General features: G+C 32.7%; 1 protein-coding gene across 1 annotated transcript in view; it reads left to right on the top strand.

Moving 5' to 3' along the window:
- Oxct1 (3-oxoacid CoA-transferase 1) overlaps window positions 1–16,637 on the top strand; it is a 157,699-nt gene that overhangs the window by 97,994 nt on the left and 43,068 nt on the right. The window contains exons 12-13 of the mRNA XM_004848574.4: window positions 1,536–1,608; window positions 2,215–2,290. Of these exons, the coding sequence (XP_004848631.1) occupies window positions 1,536–1,608; window positions 2,215–2,290 (149 nt within the window). The remainder of the gene's footprint in view (window positions 1–1,535; window positions 1,609–2,214; window positions 2,291–16,637) is intronic.

Raw genomic sequence — 16,637 nt, 5'->3', positions numbered from 1 at the left:
ACAAGATGAGAGCAGCTTGAGGATGACTCAAGTGATATTATTAGCTGTGTGTAGACTTAAATTCTTTCCCAACTCTGAACTGTTATTATGAGATGTAAATTTTACAAGTCCTTCTAAGAGGACCTCTTGGAAGTTAACATTAAAATCATTGGCCAGTATTACCATATTATTTTCTGATTTCATCAGAGTCTTATGATTTTAGTACAAACTAAGAGGAGTGTGAGAATAAAGATGAATCAGAGAGAAAGGAAGGGAGAAGTTAAAAGAAGAGAGTTCAGGCTTGATGATACTAAGGAATTAGGTAGGTTCTTTTTATATTGTTCATTGACTTTTTTATTTTTTCCCCAACATTGAGGCATAATTGACAAATAAAAATTGCATATATCCAATGTCTATTATGTGATGATTTTATATATTCATACAATTATGAAGTGAGTACCAAAATCAAGTTAATTAACAGATGTATCACTTCACATAGCTACCATTTTTTTTCTTTGTGGTCAGAACATTTAAGATTTATTCTCTAAGAAAATTTCAAGTATCCCATACAATATTATTAACTAGCCACTGTGTTGTACATTAGATCCTCAGAATATAGACATCTTGTAATTGAAAGTTTCTTACTGCAATAAAATAAAATACTTTGGAACCACATATACTGAAATAATAATAACAATTCTTTTTGCAAGAAAATAAAATAATAAAAATTACTCTGATAACTCAAAGAAACAAAAAGGTGTAAAATATGTGAAATAATTCTTAATAATAGAAGTGAATTTAATTTGAATATATTTTTCATTTATAGAAATATAATGGACAGATGATAAATACTTTCAGTTAACATAGAGTTAGAAATTTGATAAAAAGTGAAGAACAAACTGAAGAGTATCTCCTGCATCATTCCCTTCAAATTTGCATTTCTGTGTTCATGTTTACTCTCTATCTCTTTGCTTTAGTGACTTTCAGTAGCATTGGATTCTTTTTCTTTTTGTTTTTTTTGGTACTGGGGATCCAACTCAGGACCTTGTGCTTGCAAGGCAGGCGCAGTGCCACTGAGCTAAATCCCCAGCCCAGTAGCATTGAATTCTGAGTGGTGTCACCTACAAACTCCCTCCTCATTCCTGTTAGCATTTTATAGTAACTTGTGAAGGGAATGGAAGTGGTGGGAGGCTGGACAAGTAGGCAATAGGGGTGCAAGTATAGGTATAGGGGTGCATTGCCTGTAGAGAATTTCTAAACAGTAGTGCCACTAAAAGTCAGTTTGCTTTTTATGATCACCTTGCAGGGGCAATGCTGAACAATGTTAGTAACAAAATACTTGTCTTTACTGCGTGGACAATTCCTGCTGGGTCCCCCTACCCACTATACCACTGCATTTTGTTAAAGAGAGATTAAAATTTTTAAAAGATGTGAAGATACATACATTTCTATCTATCATGATTCTCTTAGAAATTTAATAGTGTTTTCTTCCTTTTTTCTTCGTGTGTATGTGTGTGTGTGCATGTGTGTGTGTGTGTGTGTGTGTGTGTGTGTAGGCAAGGAAACAGTTACTGTTCTTCCAGGAGCCTCTTTTTTCTCCAGCGATGAATCATTTGCGATGATTAGAGGGTATGTAATAATGGAGCCCCTGATGTTTCCCATGGTGTGGAATAAACTGAATCATTCCTGAGCACGTGAGCAGGACACTGAGACTTAGTCCCATTTCACACCCAAAAAACTATCACAGCTTATTTGGCTGCAAGATGTTATGAAATTATTCCCACTGAAGGTTTGGCATTGAAATATCCAGCCCACCATTATGAAACAAACCCTCAGTGGAAAAATATATCTTAGTGCCAACTCAGTTGAAGAAACATGCTTAAAGTCCATTCTGAAGATCAAATGTTTTCTTCAAATTGTGTGTTCACTCTCTAGCTAGTGTTTACCTTTGAACTGAGTTATATTCTCCCTCATTAAAGAAAACAAACTGACTGTGTACATCTGGGCTAGTTTGTTTCTGGGGACTATATAAGTTATAATTTTTTTAAAGAACTCTTAATGGTTATTTATTTCTCTATATCAGCTTGGAGCTGATCTACTTAGAAGTCAGTTGTGGAGAGAGAAAGAAAATATATTTTGGGGGTGTATAGAATCATTTTAGTGGCTGGTAGTTTCAAGCAATGAGAGCATAAACCTTGTGACGTTTGCTTTATATTTCATTTTTTTCTTTTTCAGGGGACATGTCGATTTAACAATGCTAGGAGCAATGCAAGTTTCCAAATATGGTGACCTAGCCAACTGGATGATACCTGTAAGTAAATTTTTTCATTCTGAATTATGCTTGGGTTAGAATATTTGGAAATTTTAAGAAAAAAATCTCAAAATGTCATGAGAGCACATTATAATTAATAAAAAAATGAATAAATATTTTGTATATATTCCCTGTTAGAATCAAATTGTAGAAATCAACAAGCTTTGAGAAATATTTGGCATTGTGTTTATTATGTATTTGGAACTAAAAACAAGCAAGGTCAAGGCCAAAGAACATTTTTTTAGAGATGCACAGTTGGAGAAAATTTTTGTATATGGGTCAAGTAGAGCCCCATGAAAATAAGATATAAAGAGCATTTATTATAAATAAGGTTTTATATCTAGAAAGAATACTTAAAATGTTCATTAATTTTATGTTAATTTTGTTTTTCTAATTCACATGATTAAAACCCTCTCTTATTTATTTATTTATTTTTTTCCCATTAAGTTTATTGGTACATTTTAGGTATAAAATACAGTTACATTCATCATTGGGATCTTGTACCTTTACATGAGTATCTTGGTTCTTATTTTTTTCCCCTTCCCCTGCCCTCCCTTCACCCCCTCCACCCTTCACTATTTGCAAAGACCTTGTTTCCATTTTTTTCCTTTTCTCCTGTTTTTTCTTTTCCATTTTTTCCTTTCCTCTACTCCTCCCACTTTCCCTGCTCCTTTAGACCTTTTCTACCTGTTACACAATATCAATTATACATTTTTAAATTACAATATCAAGATCTAGGAGACATTACCACAAATTTTACAGAATTTAAAAGGATATAGAAAGCATATTACAAAAATCTTTTTTGAAATAAATTTGACAACTTCTAAGAAGTACCTTGGAAGACGAATTAATGAAACTAACTCTGGAGGAAATACAAAATTTGAATAGCACCTATTAAAGAAAGTATATTCCTAGCTTGAAAACCTACCTATATGATAACAGCAGGCTCGTATACATTTTAACTGTTAAATTATATCAAATAATTAAAGCAGAGAAAAGAAGGAACACTTCTCCCCTCATTTTAGGAAATCAATATTGTGCTAATCCTAAAACTGGATAAAGATAATAGAAGAAAAAAGTATGAACATAGATAGAAATTTGTTTAACAAAACAAACTATTGGAAGTCAGATCTGGCAGGATGTAGAAAGTGGTTTTGTTATAGGGATGGCAGTGTTGGTTCAGCATTGGAAGATCTACCCCCATAAGTCATCATTTAAACAGAGGAAAGGAAAAAGCCATATGATCCTGTGAGTAGTTGGAGAAAAAGTATTGGACTAAATTCTACAGCTATTCATGGTAAAAGCTATCAGGAGCCTAGAAACAGAACAGAACCTTCTCAACAGATTAAAGCCATGTACTCCATACTTCCAGCGAGAACGCCTTATATGAATGGAGAAGATACAATGCTTTCTCCTTAAGGTGGGGAACAAGGGCAGATATGCTTACTCTTTATCTGTCCATTAAACTTTGAAACATAGGCCCAAACCAAAATAGTCTGTAAATAAAATGACAGAATTAGGATAGAATTGGCAAGGTAGAAGCAAACTCTTTATAGGTAGAAGCAAACTCTTTATATGTAGATGAAATGATCATCTACAGAGAAAATACTAAGAAATCTCTAGGAGCCCCTAGAACTTGTATTTGAATTTAGCAGGATTAGAAAACACAAGGTATATATAAAAATTCAGGTCTGTGTATACTTGCTATAAATGAAGAATTGGATATTGAAATTTAAAAGTTATGTAGGAGTACAAAGGACCTAGAAAAGTTAAAAAAAATCAAAAAACAAAGAAACAAAAACAAGTGTTGGAAGATGTTCAGTACCTAATTTTAAGACTTCTTCTAAAGCTACAGTAATCAAGGCAGTGTTGGTGTAAGGAAGGACATATAGATCATGAAACCTTCTTTTAAGTGGTCACATAACTCCTAAATCAGTCACGTTGTCTTCTGTCATAAATACAAAACCTGTGATGATTAAACGTACTTCTGAAATACAGACGGCTTTTAATTAATGATGACCTAAATCAAGGAAGAAACCTGTTAGAATCAGCTTTGAAAAAAAGGACTGTGATCAATAAGTTAGTACATGAGTGTTATCTACTACATTTCAGGCTGTTGCTTTCTGATTACATGCATGGAAATAATAGTAGACATGATTTTTACAATAGTCCATGATTTTGATCTTATTTTGGCTAGGAGCTAAATTTTCTTTTTTCACATGTGTGTTTTTTAAATCACTTCCTAGTGGTGTAACGTGAGCTATTACTGGCTTTTCCTTATCTATAAAATGGAAATGATATAATTACATGTGCTTTATATATGAGGAAAAACACGAAGTATCAATTACAGAGCTCCACACATAGTGTGTGGTAAATAAATGGGTATATAAATATATAAATGAAGAAGTAGTTGGGGACACCTGACAAAGAAAGGAATAGCCTTAGTCCCTGGGGAGAAGCAATAGGGCTATAAATGTCTGTTTCTCTGAATTAGTATACTTTGGAACTCATGAGTTTCCAAAGGAGTGGACCTAGTGGTATGATGGTGCAGAATTCTGGGACATCATGGAGTAACATCAAAGAATAAAAAGTGTTTTTCATTCTGGTTCCATTCTTTTGGTAATGGAAGTTGGTAGTATCATTTCTGGTCAACATTTTGTTGTTGTTGCTGTTGTTGTTCTTACAGTAACTAATAATCACTTCTCGACTTTTTGTGTGTGATTCATAGTGTATAATTTCATTCTTTAGGATTCATTCAGGACAGCTTTCAGAGTCAAGACCATGAGGTTTCAATCTCAACTCTACGCCTTAAAAATTGTATAATCTGGAGTTTTATTTTTTTAGGATTAAATGAGAAGAAAATGAAAGTGAACACTGAAGCACTCCACAAATAGTGGCTATTCATTTTCTTTAACACTTTATCACTTAACATTTTAAAAAGGGAGTATTTGGTTAAAAATACACTGGTACAAGCAAGATAATTTTATAGGAGCCAGTGTAACTTGTTTATCCTGAGTTCTCTTTGAGGATACATTTCTTGCTTTTTTTAGTAATAGATAGATACATCCTACCATCCTTATGTAGAGTCAGTAGGCAATCTTTTATCTGTCCAAAAGATTTATGTTGATTTATAAAATTTAGATACAGTTTTTTGCAAGACCTGACAGTCAAGAAGCTGAAAAGTTTAGCTTTATTATATCATTTTTCATTTACTTTTATCTTTCACTAAGTTTAATAATATTTCAGTGGTTGCATAAGCCCTGAGTTCTCAGCATCTTGGCATCACCATCAGTCTTACAGTGTCAGATTATAATAAACATTAAGCCATAAGACAAAGAAACAGTTTGGGTACTGTTTGTCTTACTTTAATAGCTTCTTAGTATGCAGCATTGATCCCATGTGGTTGGATATTTTTAAACAATTTTGTCCTAAGCATCCAAAAAGAAAAAATTTGGCAAAATAGTAGTTCACTCCTACAAGTTCTGTGCTTACTGGGAGGATGGTAAAACCCCAGACAAGCTAAGAAAAGATGAAACAACATACAGGCCACAGAATCAGCTCTCAGATCTGCCCTCGTGCCTTCCTAATGCCTGTTTTTGGGAAACAGCTAGCATGAATTATTGACTTATGAAGGGAAGCAGATGCTTATGATCAGCTATGGAATCTGGTTATTGAAAGCATGAAATAGCAGCCAATGGACAGACTGTTGTGCATGAGTGGTGCTGGAGACAAGGGCCCTTGCCTTACATGCAGAGAGTATTGAAATGAGGCGTTCCTAAGGCAAAGGAAAATAGGACATTTTTGATGTTTGTTTTTCCCTCACATTTTTCTTTCTTTGTGCATTTGAAAAGATTAAATACAAATTAATGTTGTTCTCATGTATGCTACATATCTGAGTACATAAAATTGATTGGGTCCTCTATACATGATATCTGTTTTTGAAAAGCTCATCTCTAGTCTTCCTAATTAAGTACTCTGTGTTCAAGATTCAATCAATTGGGCTGGGGATTTAGCTCAGTGGTTCTGCCGCCTGCCTCGAAAGCACAAGGATTCGAGTTCAATCCCCGGTACCAAAAAAAAAAAAGATTCAATCAATTTAGTTGCATCAATTGTATAGTCCAGTATTAAGCATGCATATATATATATGTATGTATGTATTTGTAGATTGCCATCAGATGAAGATTTTACATCTAGATATAGTTTTAACATAGTGGTTTAGTATATTGGTTAGCATATTCTTTATTTGGACCTAATGCTCAAGAAAGTGCATACCATGAGGAAGGAAAAAGGGCAGGTAGAAAATATGTATATAATAGTGTGAAGCTTTTTCAATTATTCAGTAATGCTTTTTTCTTATTAGTTAAATATAGTGAAAGCACTCAGAACTTTGAAGTAGACAGGCCTGTCCTTAAATACTGATTCTTTCACTTCTTGATATGTTATATCATTTCCTCTTAGTGTAGTATTCATTTGTCAGTGATAATAATATCTAACTCATTGCTTGTTCAGGGGATTAAATTAATTCATTCAGGTAACAGGTATTTATAACACATATACCAAGGGTTATCCACTATTCTAGCTTTTGTTGTGATTCAACAGTTAATAAAACAGACAATATTCTCTGCACATATGGAGATAATATTCTAGCAAAGGTTGGCAAACTATGACCCATGTACCAAATCTGATCCATAGCCTGTCTTTATAAATAAAGCTTTATTGAAACACAGCCATATATACTCATTTACATATTGTTTATGACTACTTTTATGGTGCAACAGCAGAGCTGAGTAGTTGGAATAGAAATTGCTATGATTTTAATGTAGCCTCCAGAGTTCATGTGTTGAAGACTTAATCCCCAATGCAATGATGTTAGGAGGTGGAGACTAATAAGAGGTGAATAGGTCATGAGAGCAGAGGATTAATGAATTAATGGAGGTCATGGATTAATATCATTACTGTTAGTTATGTCAAGAATAGATTTGTTATAAATGTGAGTTTGGCCCCCTCATGCTCCCTTGCTTTATGAGCTGTCTTGCCCTTCCATTTTCTACCATGGTACGATGCAATTACAAGACCCTCCCCAGATGTGGCCCTTTGCACTTGGACTTCTCAGCCTCCAGAAGTGTAAGAAATAAACATTTCTTCCTTGAAAGTCACCCAGTCCCAGCTATTTTGTTATAGCAACAAAATACAGACTAAAATAAGGATGTATGACTTTGAAAGCCAAAAATATTTACCATTTGGGCCTTTGTAGAAGGGCCATTTGCCAACTCCTGGTTTAGATCATTGACTCAAACTCTTTTCTATTATAAGCAAATAATTCTATAAATTTCTCTCTGAACACTGTATTAGTGGCATTCCAATAATGTTTATATATTGTTTTCATTTTTTTCGAAATACTTTATCTTCCTTATTTTTCTGTGACATATTGGTTGTTTAGAAGTTTGTCAATTAATTTCCAAATATTTGATTTTTTTCCTATTTCGCTCATGTGCTCTTTTTTCTTTTCTTCTCTGATTTGTTTGGATCAGTTAAGTATTTTTATGACTATTTTCTTTATTGTAACTTTTTAAATGATTTCTATAGGGTATATGTCTTTTATTTATCACATTCTACTGCATATAATATTCTCTTATTTTACATATAATGTAAGAACCATGCAACAGTAAACTATTTCCTGCCCACATTGTTATTTAATGTTCACCATACCTTTTATTCTGCATGTGTTATAAACTCCACAATACTTTGCTATTATTTTTGCCCTAAACAAACATCTATCTTTTTAAGTGAGTAAGAAATGAGGGTGGAAAGTCTTGTGTATTTTTCCACACATGTACTCTTTCTTACACTCTTCCTATATATAAATCCAGCTTGCCACTATCTTTAATGTTTTATGTACCATAAGTTTTATAGCTATCTTTCAGGTTGATCCTTTGAATATTTGCTTTTAATCTTTATTAAGGTGATTTGAACATTACCTTTGGTTTCAGTCTAATTTAGCCTCTTGGCTGATTTCTTCTGAGGACTCTGCCTGATGCTCCACATATTGAGGTTTTCCTCACTGTTGGGAAGGAATTTGAATTGTTTTCAAACCTGTGTGAGTTTTGGGTATCGTGTGCTTAATGCTTACTAGGGCTTTTTTCCCAGCCTTTCGTTAATTTTCTCTCATATTATCAATGCTTCAGTACCTTATCAAAAGCACTTTCACAAGTCTTCATAAATCAGTCAATCTCTCTCTCTCTCTCTCTCTCTCTCTCTCTCTCTCAGTACTTTTCTCAATACTTTCTTTCTCTATACTTTCTTTCTCTCTCTTTTCTCAATACTTTCTGGTATTTTGAGATCTGAACTAAAATTCTAGTTCACTTTGCTTCTCTAAACCCAACAAACTGTTTGATTCCACTTCCTGCACTGCTGTTTGAAAATTCTCTCCAGGCTGTAAGATTGGGGCAGTTGTAGGCCTGTCTCATACTGTTTCTACTCTCTTACCAACACTAGTCTCAGCTTATGTTCCTAATATATTATTCTGCGTTTCTTTAAAAACTGACATCTGGGAATATTTAATGGGTAGGCAATGCCATACTCTTTGGAGGGCACTAATCTCTTTGTTTTGGAGACCACCCTTTTGGCTTCTAGCAATTATTATTAAATATTGTTGTCAAATATAGTTCTAGTATGGCTATCTTTGGTAATTTTAGAAGACAGGATTAATGCTGAACTTGCTTATTTTAGTGAATGTGTCTCAAGAGGCCAGATGTAGCAAGCATGGGTGTATGTGGTTTGTGTGTCTCTCTTTTGTATGCAGTATGTTGAACAAGCTATGTATGTGAATGAAATAAAAACACAGCTATTTTATCTCCTGTGGTGCCTTTGACTTTATTTAGTTAGGGAAGACTTTCCTTGCCCTTAATGAACCCTCAGAACCTGCAAGACATTTCAGGTTATTCTCTAAATAATAGACTGACCTCAGGTCACTTCAATCCACAAACTCAGTCTTGATTCAGGATTTAAAGAGTCTGGTACAAAATAGTGAACAGTACTTAAATATGCATTCAAAAGCAAGGCATTTCCTTTCTCTTTAGTAAGTACATATTCAGCTAAGTCTTAGTGTATACAGGAGTGTTTTCCACGTGTGAGTCCTGTGCATGTGGGTGGTTCCCTTGCCTATTATTTCCCACCTGCTCTAGATAGAGAAGAGGACTGGGAAAGAACCTAGCCAAGCTCTGTCATTCTACTAGGGATTCAGATCTATACTGTCTAGTTGGGCATGTGTTCACATCTGTAATTCCAGTACTCTGGGAGGTTGAAGCAACATGATCACAAGTTCAAGCCCAACCTGGGCAATTTAACAACTTAGTGATACCTAGTCTCAGAATTAGGAAAAATTTAAAGGGGAGGGGGAGTTTGGGGATGTAGCTCAGTGTAAAAGCCCTGAGTTTAATCCCCGTTACAGAAAACATAAACAAAAAAACTCTACAGTGCCCACTGGGATGGAACTTTATTTCCTATGCTTACTAGATACACATTTAATGCTTACAGAGTTTTTAAGAGCAAACAGTGATTTCCCCTTGTCCAGTGATTTAACAAATAATTATACATTTTTTTCTTTTTCTGTATACATTTTTTTCAAAAGGCAACTTTGTATTAGTGATTTATGAGTTTAGTATATTATTAGAAACATAAGCTATTTATTATTGGATATTGTATGTTTAATCTCAATTTTTAGCATTCTGCAAGAGATTTGGTTTTGATTGCTATCTCAGCCTGTTTTTGTTGTTAAGGAGGGGAAATATTTCTCTCCTTGCTTGCTGTATTTCTTATAATGTACTTGTGAACAGCTACTTAACTCTAAGAACTTTGTTCACTGGAGCTTTGAAAGGTGCAATGGACATCTGACTGACTTCAAGCCATGATGATACATGGCCTCCAAGAAGCTCTCAGTTGAATTTGGTAAAATATGCTTCATCTCCTCTGGTTTTAGAAAGCAGACTTCTTTGGATAAAGTGGGAATTTTTCCTCTTTGAATCATTTATTTTTTTCCATCTGTCTGTCTTTTTCTCTTTATAAGAGACTGAGCAATTAGTGAGTTTGATGTTTTCATAAATATCCTTTTGCCTAATGATGCATTTATATGACTTGCAGCAGCTTCTCATTAAACAGCCCGCTTAAAAGGAGAAGAAACATTAAAAATGATAGATGAGTCTCCTAGAAACCTATGATCAGTAATAAGACAAGTAACAGTGCTTAGCAGGGAAGGAAACCAAAGGGCTGATGATATCATGACCTTGCAGCTAAAGGCTAATAACTCTTGAAATATAAATTTTATTAAATCATTGAATTTTGCATTTAAAAAAGTTATACTACAGAAAATGTTTATATATTAATATATGTTAATAGAAAGCACCTGTCCTGTTTAGACAGCATCCACTCTTGACCATTCCTGCTTCATCTGTTCTCCTACGCAGTTTCCCCTCCTTCCAAGATTATTTTGAAGCAGATCCCTACATTTCATGCCATTCTACCCATACATACTTCTGTACGATTTCTGAAGGCTAGAATTTCTGTCATTCAGCCATACAGCACCTTAATTTCACTAAAGGAAAACCTGTATGCAGAGAAAGGAAGTAACTTAACCCAAATCACACAACTAGTTAGTTACTAGGCCAGTCTTGGTACTTAGCTCTCCTGCCTGATAGTCTTATACAGCTGCTCTTTCTGCTATAGGAGAAAAAGGTTACCTTTGAAATACAATATGCCAATACAAAGAAACTTCCATTTTCTTTTAAAGAACACACTATTGCCTGTGTCTCTGAAGAGTCACATCCTTTCTGGAGCTCAGCTCTTTATTTTTAAATTGTGGTAGATAGGATAGCTTTTATTCCACAAAATATATTAGTTTATTTCTTTTTATATTAAGTGTCATATTAACAGTGAAGATAGAGTGGTTAGCAAACTCCATATGGTCCTCCCTCTTACAGAGAATATGTGTAATGAAAATAATTACCTTTTATAATGATGATGGTAGAAAAAGGATGAGAGATATTATTGTCAGTATGAAACTTGTACATTCAACATTAAATATGTGATTTGGGATGAATTGATAAATTTGCAACAGTTAAATCTCCTTGAACAGGAATATGGTCTGTTTCACTATTAATTCAGATCTCACATTATGTTCTTCATTACATTATGTTAATTTATAGTCTTGTCACTATTTTTATGTGGATATTCCATTTCAATTTTTAAATAAGCATTTCTAATATAAAGGAAAACTATTGATTTCTGTATATTAATCTTATACTTTAATAAATTCTCTTATAAGGTGAAAATAATTTTTTAGAATTCTCTTAGATATTCTACACAATTCTATCAAATAGTAATAGTTGTTTTCCTTGTAATATTTATACCACTGTTTAATATATAAATTTTCTTTATTTAATCTCCAAAACAAGTGAGTAAAGAGTAGTAATAGATTTTGAGGAGAATTCATTAAGAATTTCAACTTTTTTTGTACCTAATTTAACTTTATTTTATTTTCATTATTTTATTTTTATTTGTACATGTTTGCAGTAGGACACACATGTGTAAATACCGAATAGTTTCTCTAGTGTGAGAAACTGAAAGCGTAAATAAGGATTAAAATGAATAATTGATAATTTGAAATAGGAAGAAAAGGTCCAATGTGGTAGGGGAAGTGGGAGGGGAAAGGGAAAGGAAAGAAAGGAAAGGAAAAATTATGAGAAAAGAAAAAAAAAGAATTTTAACTTTTTATGTTACACTTGGTGTTTTGTGTCTAATAAATGTCCTTCACGGTGTTCTAGAAGTTTCCTTTTAGACCAATTGCTTAATTTTTTTTTAACTGAATGGCAGTTGAATTTTATCCAGTGTGTTTCCATCTATAAATTGCACAGCTCTTTACCTTTAAGTTTTAAATATCGTCATATAGACTGGGGATTTAGCTCAGTGATGCTGCCGCCAGCCTCTCAAGCTCAAGGTCCTGAATTCGATCCCCAGTACCAATAAATAAATAAATAAATAAATAAATAAATAAATATCGTTATATAAATGGATAAATGTTAATCATTGTTATTCTTTTAATACAGTTTTTAACAACTAGTAAGTAAGATATTTTTATGCTTATTGATTGAGCTCACATTTTGTAACCTTTCTTGTGGTAATTTTGGTAATTTGCATTTTTCTAAGAAGGTTTTATTTCTTTAAAAAAACTTTTTAGTTTTATTTATTTTTTAATTAACTTTATTGGTACATTTTAGGTATACATTATGATCACATTCATCATTGGGAATTTGTACCTGTACATTGGATTTTCAAATTTATCAGTCTGAAGTAATATTCTTATATAACTTTTTAAATTTCCTCAGAGTCTGTTATTGAATCCACCCTTGTTTACTTATATTCATTTTATCCTTTAATTAGGTTTGCAAGAAATTTGCCTGTTCTTCCATTAATCATTACTATAAGAAATACCTGATTTATTAATTTTGTTTTTTATTTTTAATAATTGTATGCTGTTGTTTAAGTAATACTATCCTAGATTTATAAACTGAATGTTTGCTTTATAACCTTTCTCTTTTAATTATAAATTATAAATACACTTGAGCTTTTTGTGTTTTCCTCCATATTTTAATCATGTTCCATACAATTTTATTTTAATTAAATTTTAGGTAACATAATTTCATTTCTGATTTCTTTTTTGATCCAATTTTTTTAGAAGAGTATTTTTTTTTGTTTCAAGTTTCAAAGATTTGGGGAATTATTCTTTTTTTTAGTGTATGTACTGCCAAAGCGAGCAAGGGGGAATTATTCTTTATATTCTTTTTTGGAATTTATTAGATCTTCTTGGTGGTCAAGTACATGACTGATTTCCAAACTATATGAAAATAAGATAATTTTATATACAATTGAAATTGTGATTGACTGTATTTAGCTCTTTATTGTCTTTACTAACACTTGGAGACTGTGGCTTAGAAAACAACTAAAAGTAGAATTTAAAATATCTGAATTCTAACAAACTGGTCTTATACATGTTACTTTCTCTCCTTTGGACAGATACAGCATTGTCTATAAAAAATTTGTGATTGTGGAAATATTCAATATGGTAATAGATATGGTAGTCACTAGCTACATGTGGCTTTCAAGCACTTGAACTTTGTTAATGTACCTGAAAAACTAAAGTTTAAAATTTTCTTTATTCAGATTTATGTAACTAGTCTACCCTATTGGACAATGCAAGCCTAATCAGTGAAATTAAGGTTTTGGACTCAATCCTAAGGGAACCCAAATCTAAAATCTTAGCTTTCAGGTTGTGAATTTATATATTTCTAAAGATGTTGTGATAAAATGGCAAATTTAAATAATTAGAAAAATAAATAGTTGAGAGATGGTAAAATTTTGAAATTTTTGTGTCCAGTTCAAACTAAAATTTTTGAAACTTAGACATTATCTATGTTTTATAATTGAACCTATGATAATCTAAAGGCTTTGAAATGCAGAATTATTTTAGTGGACATTGGCTTCCAAAAGTTAACCCTAAGGTGAAAATCACACTATTCAAAATATGCTTTTAAGTATATTTTACTTCTTTGGTAAAGGTTGGGAAACCGTAAAATCTGTCACACATTCTTTCCCCCAAGGGAAAAGAAAAAGAAATAAAAAACCTGAAATTTAAAATTATTTGGGAATTTCAAAAATAGGAACTTTATGTTCTGTTTGTGGAACACAACAAAAATTACTTTCAACAAAAAATGGAGAGCCTTAAGTGCTTCTATTATCTACAAAAAATGGTACATGGGACCATTCTAGTTTGCTTGGGTTCTTTACCAATGTAATGTTTATGGTAGGACATCGTTGAAGGACTTCTGACACTTTATTATATGAACACTAGAATGTGTATTTTCAAGAACAGTTCTGGATCAGATCATGGTTGTTGTTAAGGACCAGATACAGCAGCTGGCTTCCATTTGGGGGCCATATAATATGATGACATATAGTTTTAGATCCTAGAGTTTTCTTGATGAGTTCACACTAAGTATGAAAAGCATATGAGGTCGAGACTGAATGAAAATGAGTTTTCCATCTCCCATTTCATCCTCTCTCCGAACCCTCACTGTCTAAATGTATTCTAGGCAAAAGCATCTGCACTTTACGTTTATCTTTCTCCCTCTCTTCTCTGTCAGCCAGTAGAGTGCAATTTTCCTAAACAAAGTGCAGATAGAATTCTCGAGCTTTCTTATATCCAATAAATTCAGAGTTGACCATATGACCACTTGATAACTAAGTTAATTGCAGTATTTGTAACAATATTTAATTAATAGAGAATTACTAAAGAATAAGATTTTTTATATATGTTCATATTGCCCAAATTTGGCTATAAGTACCAGTTTCTAAATTGGAAGTAATATCAGATCCCCAGCTTTTTGACAGTTTTCATAAAAGAGCAAATGTATTTAGCATGAAGATCTGACACAGACTCCTTATAAACTTTGACTCAAAGACATGAGTTTTGACATATTAGCTACTGATTATCTATTTTGAATATTTTTGGAGTTTATAGCCTAGAACATATCTAAATAATCGGACTCCCAAAACTTAAATCATAAAACTGAAATAGCTTTCTTAAAAAAGATTAAATATCTCTTATTTTTTCTTATTGTCAGAACTTTATGAGAAACAGACTTATTACCCTGGCACTTGGAAGCTTTATCAGCTAATATATTTCCATCCTGAATGTAAGTTCTGCTCATAATCATGTAGTTTTAAGGAAATTTAATTTTCTTTAATCATGGTTTTCAGACTGGTAAAAGATGCATGGTTTGTTTATAAGCACATTGGAAAGTTTTGTAAGTTTAGACCTGAAGGATCTAACTGTATTTTTAGAAAATGTCTAAACCGAAAGTACATAGGCTGTTTCTTGGCTTAACATCTGCCTCTTAACCAAATTAATTAACACCATCCAACAGATTAGGAACAATAGGGAAGACTAATAGTCCAATAATTTCAACATAATGGGTATTGTAAGATAGGAAGCACATTCTATGGGGATTCAATTACCTCTTTCTGGAAGCTGGAAAAGAGACTTCATCCAATTTTTTTTCTTATTTGTTCTGTAACTTTGGGTAATTCAGTTAACTTTTCCTTATATTTTCTTTTTTGGAAAGGAGAGTCTGTTATGCTTACTCTCTGCAAGTGCTGTTTAGGTACTAGGGATAGTTAACATAACTGAAAAGATGCTCAGTATGGACAAAGTAAATCATAACAGGAAAAGTGAAATAGTAAAAAGAAATTGTACATTTTTTTGTCATAAAACAAACATCCAGCCTACACTCTTAATTTTTAAAAAAACTGGTAATAAATTGGTTTATGTTATTAAAAGTTTCTCATGAACGTATTTGATTCTTTTTTTAAAGTCCTATCAGAAATCTAAATGTATAGCGTCAGGATACGATTATCAAAATAATAATGATTTGGGTGGTAAAGTTGAGGGAAAGAAACCAAAAAGCTCACAATGTAGTTCAGAATTTTTAAAATTTTTTATCCTTACAACTTTCTGTTAGCCTTTCTGAAGTGCTAAATGTTGGATTCTGTAAAGAAATAAAATTTACTTACTACCAGAAAATAAATCATAGTTCAACAGAAAACACAGATTCACTTAACTGTCATAAATTGACCTGTTTTTGGAGTCAGATTTAGCAAAGCTTTTACAGGCTTAGAGTCATAAGGGGGAGGCTCTTGCAGAGGGAAATCTGAGCACCAATCTCTGTTTTCATTTTGAGGGAAAAACAAACGCCAGGAACAATCCACATACTATGTTTTTTAAAAAATAAAGTTTTAAAAATTTTAGATAAATTCTGTGTTCACAGAAAAGTTGAAGAGATAGTACAGAAGCTTTTCATATGCTCCTCACCCAATTTCCCCATCATTACAGTCTTATATTGCCATGGTATATTTGTCAAATCTAAGAAACACATTGGTACATCTATCAATTAAATCCAAGACTATTTGGATTTCATGTTTTTCCATTAATGTTCTCTTTCTGTTCCAAGACCCGAATCAGAGCACCACATTGCATTTTTTTCTATGCAATTTTTAATAGACTAATTAGAAGAAACAAATGCTACAAAATGCTCATTATACATTGCCTAGTCTTCTTCGCTTCTTGCCAGTTTCTCAGTCTTCCCTTGTTTTTCATGTCTTTGACCATCTTGAGAAATACTGGCCAATTGTCCTGTAGGATTTCTCCAATTCTGATTTTGTCTGATGTTTTTCTCATGATTAAACTCAGATTATGAGTAGAATTGTCAATACCAGAGTAAGGGGCCAAGGAGAGGTG

This window comes from Heterocephalus glaber, unplaced genomic scaffold (assembly GCF_053883595.1).
Source record: "Heterocephalus glaber isolate CG9 unplaced genomic scaffold, H.glaber_assembly_v1.0 deba00001538, whole genome shotgun sequence".
Taxonomy (NCBI): Eukaryota; Metazoa; Chordata; class Mammalia; order Rodentia; family Bathyergidae; genus Heterocephalus; species Heterocephalus glaber.
The sequence above is the reverse complement of the archived record's forward strand: the minus strand, read 5'-3'. Positions and strand labels throughout refer to the sequence as shown.